At 46.2% G+C, this 6,860-nt stretch overlaps 1 protein-coding gene across 5 annotated transcripts in view; it reads right to left on the bottom strand.

Annotated features, from left to right (window-relative positions):
• Positions 1-6,860, bottom strand: part of sptan1 (spectrin alpha, non-erythrocytic 1) — a 91,975-nt gene that overhangs the window by 84,370 nt on the left and 745 nt on the right. For all 5 annotated transcript variants that reach the window (XM_037692420.1, XM_037692422.1, XM_037692421.1 and 2 more), the window contains exons 3-7: positions 6,291-6,431; positions 5,896-6,176; positions 5,674-5,818; positions 5,440-5,594; positions 5,189-5,324 (exon numbers count right to left, since the gene is read on the bottom strand). In XM_037692420.1, coding sequence (XP_037548348.1) covers positions 5,189-5,324; positions 5,440-5,594; positions 5,674-5,818; positions 5,896-6,176; positions 6,291-6,431 — 858 coding nt within the window. The remainder of the gene's footprint in view (positions 1-5,188; positions 5,325-5,439; positions 5,595-5,673; positions 5,819-5,895; positions 6,177-6,290; positions 6,432-6,860) is intronic.

Here is a 6,860-nt window from a genome sequence, read left to right as displayed (position 1 = left end):
GATAACTGATAAAAGATAACTGATTGATAACTGCTAACTGATCACTGCTAACTGATAAATGATAACTGATAAATGATAACTGATAACTGATAAATGATAACTGATAAATGATAACTGATAAATGATACCCGAGACCCAAAATGGACTAAGCGGGTAAAGATAATGGATGGATGGATGATAACTGATAAATGATAACTGATGATAAATGATAACTGATAAATGATAACTGATAAATGATAACTGATAACTGCTAAAAGATAACTGATTGATAACTGCTAACTGATCACTGATAACTGATAAATGATAACTGATAAATAACTGATAACTGATAAATTATAACTGATAAATGATAACTGATAAATGATAACTGATAAATGATAACCGATAAATGATAACTGATAACTGATAACCGATAAATGATAACTGATACCCGTGACCCAAAATGGAATAAGCGGGTAAAGATAATGGATGGATGGATGATAACTGATAAATGATAACTGATGATAAATGATAACTGATAAATAACTGATAAATGATAACCGATAACTGATAAACGATAACTGATAAATGATAACTGATAAACGATAACTGATAAATGATAACTGATAAATGATAACTGATAAATGATAACTGATAAATGATAACCGATAACTGATAAACGATAACTGATAAATGATAACTGATAAATGATAACTGATAAATGATAACCGATAAATACCATACCATACCAATTTATTTATAGAGCACTTAAAACAGCAACAAGGCCAACCAAAGTGCTGTACAAAAGAACACAAACATGCACAGCAGACAGGAAAACATAAAATAGAAATACAGATACAAATAGCAGCAGAAGCTAACTAAAATGGACAACAGAGTAGAGAACAGACCGGACCAAAACAAATCACACCGTGTTAAAGGCAAGCGAATAGAAGTGGGTCTTCAAGCGAGACTTAAAGACTGAGAGTGTGGGAGCCTGCCGGACACTCAGTGGCAACTCATTCCACAGTCGTGGACCTGCAACAGAGAAAGCCCTGTCACCTCTGAGCTTACGACGGGTTTCTGGGACTGAGAGAAGCATCTGGTCTGCTGACCTCAGAGAGCGCGGTGGGACATATGGCTGCAGAAGATCAGTGAGGTAGGATGGGGCGGAACTGTTCAGTGATTTAAAAACATACATGAGAATTTTGAAATGGATCCGAAGGTGAATGGGTAGCCAGTGCAGGGAGGCCAAAACTGGCGTGATGTGCTCTCTATAGCCTGTACCAGTTAAAAATCGGGCTGCAGCATTTTGGACCAGTTGTAGACGAGCAATGGAGAACTGACTGATTCCAAACAGAAGTGAATTGCAGTAATCAAGCCTAGATGTTATGAAGGCGTGGATCACTGTCTCGAGGTTCTTTTTGTTGAGTATAGGCTTCAGCTTAGACAGCCGTCTCAGCTGAAAAAAAAAGGATTTGACCATCATGTTTACGTGACTGTTGAGTTTTAAGGACGGGTCCATTATCACCCCCAGATTAGTGACCTTTTGTTTCTCTAGCGGGGCTAGAGAGAAAAGGTCAATGTCATGGTTCATGAGTGAGCCACTGGGATGGAACAGCATGACTTCAGACTTCTTCTCATTGAAGCTTAAGAAGTTTAAAGCCATCCAGTCCCGGATGTCAGCCAGGCAGTCAAGAAGAGGCTGAATAGAGCGTGTGCCTCTGTGCCTCAGGGGGAAGTAAATTTGGCAATCATCGGCGTAGAAATGAAAGGGTATGTCGTGTTTGCGGAAGATAGCACCTAGTGGCAGCAGGTATAAAGAAAAGAGAAGGGGACCGAGGATGGACCCCTGCGGTACCCCCCACTGGAGTGCGGTCGATGCCGAACTAAGATCTTTGATATTGACACAGAAGGTTCTGTCAGAGAGGTAGGACCCAAACCATTTAAGGGCTGACCCTGTGATGCCCACCCACTGCTCCAGTCTAGAAATGAGGATCTTGTGGTCGATGGTGTCAAAAGCAGATGTAAGGTCCAATAGGACAAGCAGCACAGAATCACCTGCGTCTGTGGATATGAAAATGTCATTAAAAACCTTCAGTAGAGCAGTTTCAGTGCTATGGAGAGATTTGAAGCCAGATTGGAATAACTCAAGGATAGCGTGATCCCCCAAAAACTGTTTCAACTGAGACTCCACAATTTTTTCCAGTAGTTTAGAGGTGAATGGGAGTCTGGAGACAGGCCGGAAGTTGGACATGACTGAGGGGTCAAGGTTAGGTTTTTTCAGGAGGGGCTCGACAGCAGCATGTTTAAAAGTCTTTGGCACCACACCTGAGGATAAACTGCTATTCAGAATAGCGAGGATAAAAGGACCCAGGGTAGGAAAAACTTCCTTTAGCAGTCGAGGGGGGACCACATCAAAGGGGGAACCCGATGGTTTCATGCTGCACATTACCTGCTCCAGAGAGGACAGAGAGATGGGCTCAAAGTGGTCAAACACAGCCACACACTGAGATGGGATGGACAGATCATGAGCTGGTGGAGAAATGAGTGCCCGGGTGTTTGCCACTTTTTCTAAAAAGAAATGGAGGAAGTTTTCACACAGCTCAGTTGAGGCTTCCAGAGGTGAAGGCTCACTGAGGTGTAGAACTGAGTTCAGGGTGGAGAAAAGAACTCGGGGGTTGTGGGAGTTGGGGACAATTAAATCAGAAAAGAATTTACATTTGGCAGCTTTAACGGTTTTCTGATAGTGACGCCAACTCTCCCTTAACATTTGAAAAGAAACCTGCAGCCTGTCCTTCCTCCACCTTCGTTCAGCTCTGCGACACTGCCGCCTAACGGCTCGCGTGACGTCATTCAGCCAAGGCTCTGATTTAAGTTTCGTTTTTCTGGTCTTAAGGGGAGCAACATGGTCCAGAACATCTAAACAGGCAGAGTTGAACTGAGAGGTTAGCTCCTCAGTGGTAAGAGACACCGAGAGCTGTTCGATCCTCTCAGAGTTAAAACCTTCATTAAAACGAGCAGCAGTGAAACGGTTAATGGAACGCGTACGTGCAGGAACGCACGTCTTAGCAGTAGGACAAGGGGGGGTGAAGTCAAACAATACAGGCATGTGATCTGAAAAAACATTGTCACCGATTTTCAAATTAGAAACAGAGACATCGCGTGTTAAAACGAGGTCCAGCGTGTGACCGTGTTCTTGGGTGGGGCCGCTCACCTGCTGAGCTAAATTAAAAGAGTCCAATAAATCCAGAAAGTCCTTCACTAAGGGCTTCTCCTGACAACACACATGCAAATTAAAGTCACCAATAAACAAAAAGTGAGTGTATCTCTGAGTGATATCAGCCAAAAAGTCAGAGAATTCATTTATGAAGTCCTTAGAACGAGGTGGGCGGTAGATGAGCGCACACAGGACCGGAGGAGAGTGTCCAAGTTCAAAGGCGCTCAGCTCAAAGCTGGCGCGGGACACCGGGATGGACAACTGTTTACACGCAAAGTTTGCTTTAAAAACTGTTAATAATCCCCCCCCCGCGCCGACCTGATGGCCGCGGGGCATTGAAACATACACAGTCCGGAGGAAGTAGTTCCACCAGGGCGCTGGACTCACCATCAGAAATCCATGATTCCGTGACGAACAGAAAATCCAACTCCTCATCTTTAAAAAAGTCATTGAGGATAAATGTCTTGTTGGAAACAGACCTTGCATTGATTAAACACATCCTGATATTGTCCAACACAGGCACAGCCGTGGAGGGAGACGCGCGCGCCAGCGGGCGCAGGTTATGAAGAACAGCTCCTCCTGGTCTGCTGGTGCGGCGCACAGGTAAACAACTCCAGGTGTTTCCATGGACTGAGCGCGCGAACAGCTGGCCAGCAGCCGGGCCCCGGGAGCACCACGGGTCAGAGAGGAGATGATCAGATCCAGAGCGAGTCCTGTTAGAATAATCCACTCTTTGCCTCAGTTTCACCAAAATCCCTACACGCTTCCCACGACGTCTGCGACGTTTCCTCCATGGAGAAAGGCCAGGGTCACGCAGAAGGAACGCAGGAATCTCAGATAGGACCGGTGGGGGAGAGTGCTGGCCGCTGTTCAAAAACTCCGCGGGAATTTCAGCAAAAGTACGGAGCTCCAAAAGTGCCCGACGATCATACTGAAAATATGACTCGGCACACTGCACAAACCATTGTAAAAATAACAAAAATAAAATACAAGCAGAGAGCGAGAGACGGGCAGCCCTACACACCGGCGCCATCTTGGTTTTTGTCCCTGATAAATGATAACCGATAACTGATAAATGATAACTGATAAATGATAACTGATAACTGATAAATGATAACTGATAAATGATAACTGATAAATGATAACCGATAACTGATAAATGATAACTGATAAATGATAACTGATAAATGATAACTGTCCTTTCTGAATTTTTGACAGTTTTTGTCTCACTTCATCCTAGAACCAAACATTTATAACATAATAGCAGTTGAGCAGATTCTGGTAATCTTTTCTTAGGATCCATTAAAGATCAAATGCAAGTGGAAATTTTTTTGGAAGCTCTCCCGTGCTGCGTTTCGTTTCCTCCTCTATGCCGATGACTGTTTGGCACACCCGTTGCAGTTCTGGAGCAGTGCTCTTGGTTAAAGGTTTGTGGTGGGAGTTGGAGGACTAGGTAAGTTTGGGTTCCCCTGTACACTTCCACACTTGGCTTAAGTTTTGTTAAGACACTGGGTAGGTTAAGTAGGTTGGTACCACCCTTTTGATGTTTTGGTGAGCTCTTTATCAAAACAGATCAGGGTAATTTTTATTTCATTGTTTTCCATCAGTCAGGCCCTGTTTTATTTTTCTTTGATTTGGCACAACCTAACTGTCCCTTTCTCCCCCACAACTTTTTTGCAGCTTTTAGAAACTTTTGAAGAACGCAAAATAAAAGCTTTGCTTCTTTCTCTTTTACAAGGACTCTGTCAAATTATTGTGCTTGTCGTGTTAATCCCCGCTTCCTCCGAAATAGGGGGGTGAGTAACAGACTTTGTCGTAAAAGGTTGTTCCAATTAGTCAAAGATCCTTTTAGGAACTCCTCGGGTTCAGGAGGAGTTTTTTTTTTTACCAGGTGTGTTGGAACAAAGACGTCCATAACCTGCAGGATGGTGGGCCTCCAGGACCAGGACTAGGACTGGACACCACCACCTTTACAGAGTGAAGGGGTTGTACCTTGTGCTCCTGGTGGCGGTCCAAAAGAGCCTCGGCTCCTGCCACGTCATTGGCCAGTTCATCGGCATTGATCAGAGCCTTCATCTCCGTCACCCAGCTGGTCAGATCCCTGAAGTCTGCGGTGAACCTCTGCAGCCTGAAAGATGGACCCAAAGGTCAGACCACTCCACCTCACAAGCCAAACCCATCATCCATAAGAAGGTGGAGGTGGAACAGGAAGGAGAACCTCTGTTCTCATTTGTTATTTTTACCGGTACGAGTCGTTGAGGCGGGCGTGGCGTTCAGCAGCCAGAGTCCTGATCTGCTCCCAGTTGGTGACCAGCTCATCCTTCTTCAGATGGATCTGGGAGGCGTTGGGGGGGTGGGTCTGCTGCAGGCGCTCTGCGTCTCCTCCCAAAGTGTTGACCTGGTTCAGACAGAAACATCAGATCAGTGATGGGTTGGTTCAGACACCAGGAGATTCTGTGGAGCGGCAGGTCTCCTGCCTTGTCCTCCAGAGCAGCCAGGTCTCTCTCCAGACCCTCGTGTTTCCTCAGCAGAGCCTGAACACTGGCCAGGTCTCGGCCAAAGTCATCAGAGGCCATCAGCTGCTCCTTCTCCTTGATCCAGCTGATGGTTTCATCCACGTCCCTACAGAAAACCAAACAGGTCCATCAGAACCAGGATAAACCAACAGATTTAACCAGACACTGAAGGTTCTGTCTCACCTGTTGAAGCGCTGGACCTCAGCAGACCCGAACAGCTTGGCCTGTCTCTGCTGAGACAGACCCTTCAGGCGCTGCCATGCGGCGTTCACCTCCTCCTGCTTTCGGACGATCAGGTCCACCTCCGGGTGCTCCTCCTGGATCAGTTTGGCTGCTAGCTGATTCACCTCGTTCACACGCTCCTCGTGGGCTGCCAGATCTGTCTGAAACTCCTCAAACTTCTTCTGCAGGAGCTCCACGTGCTCCAGGTCCTGACCCACCTCCTCAGAGGTGACAATGGCTTCCTGCAGAGGACCAGAGAGAACAAACCAGAACCTCTCAGCTGTTTTCGTGTTCATTTTTAAAAACCGTACTGTTTCCATAGACTTTGACCCGTTTTCAGGTCATCAAACTCAGACCTTGTCGCTGATCCAGTCCAGGGCATCCTGACACTCCCGCAGGTACTGGACCAGTTTCTGGGCCTGCAGCAGACGCATCCCTTTCTCTTTGGTCTTTTGTAGCAGGAGGTCCCACAGGCGGTGCAGCTCCTCCAGACGGGTCTGGATCAGAACATGAAATGTGTCAAGACGGCAGAACCGGTCCAAAGCCTCCCCCAACAACACATCAGGTCAACAGGAAGTGACTTTAAGAAAAGGGTTTAAAACAGGAAATGAAAACGTTTTCACCAAAGATGTTCGACCAGCGACAGGAAGTGACATCACTCAGAACCACAGCAGCTCAACACACATGGATATACTCAGCCATGTTCACACTGGTCACTACGGGTCTCTGCTGGGTCCGGTACGGCGTGTAGGACTGAACCAGAGGACAGGATTACAGTTCTGTACTAAACCTGATCCAGGTTCTGTTCTAAACCCTGATCCATGTTCTGCCCTAAACCCTGATCCAGGTTCTGTCCTAAACCCTGATCCAGGTTCTGTCCTAAACCCCGATCTGGTCCTGTTCTAAACCCCGATCTGGTCCTGTTC

The sequence above is a fragment of the Nematolebias whitei genome, chromosome 18 (assembly GCF_014905685.2).
Source record: "Nematolebias whitei isolate Nwh7 chromosome 18, NemWhi1, whole genome shotgun sequence".
NCBI classification, from domain to species: Eukaryota; Metazoa; Chordata; class Actinopteri; order Cyprinodontiformes; family Rivulidae; genus Nematolebias; species Nematolebias whitei.
Note: the sequence above shows the minus strand (reverse complement) of the source record. Positions and strands in the feature narration are given on the sequence as shown.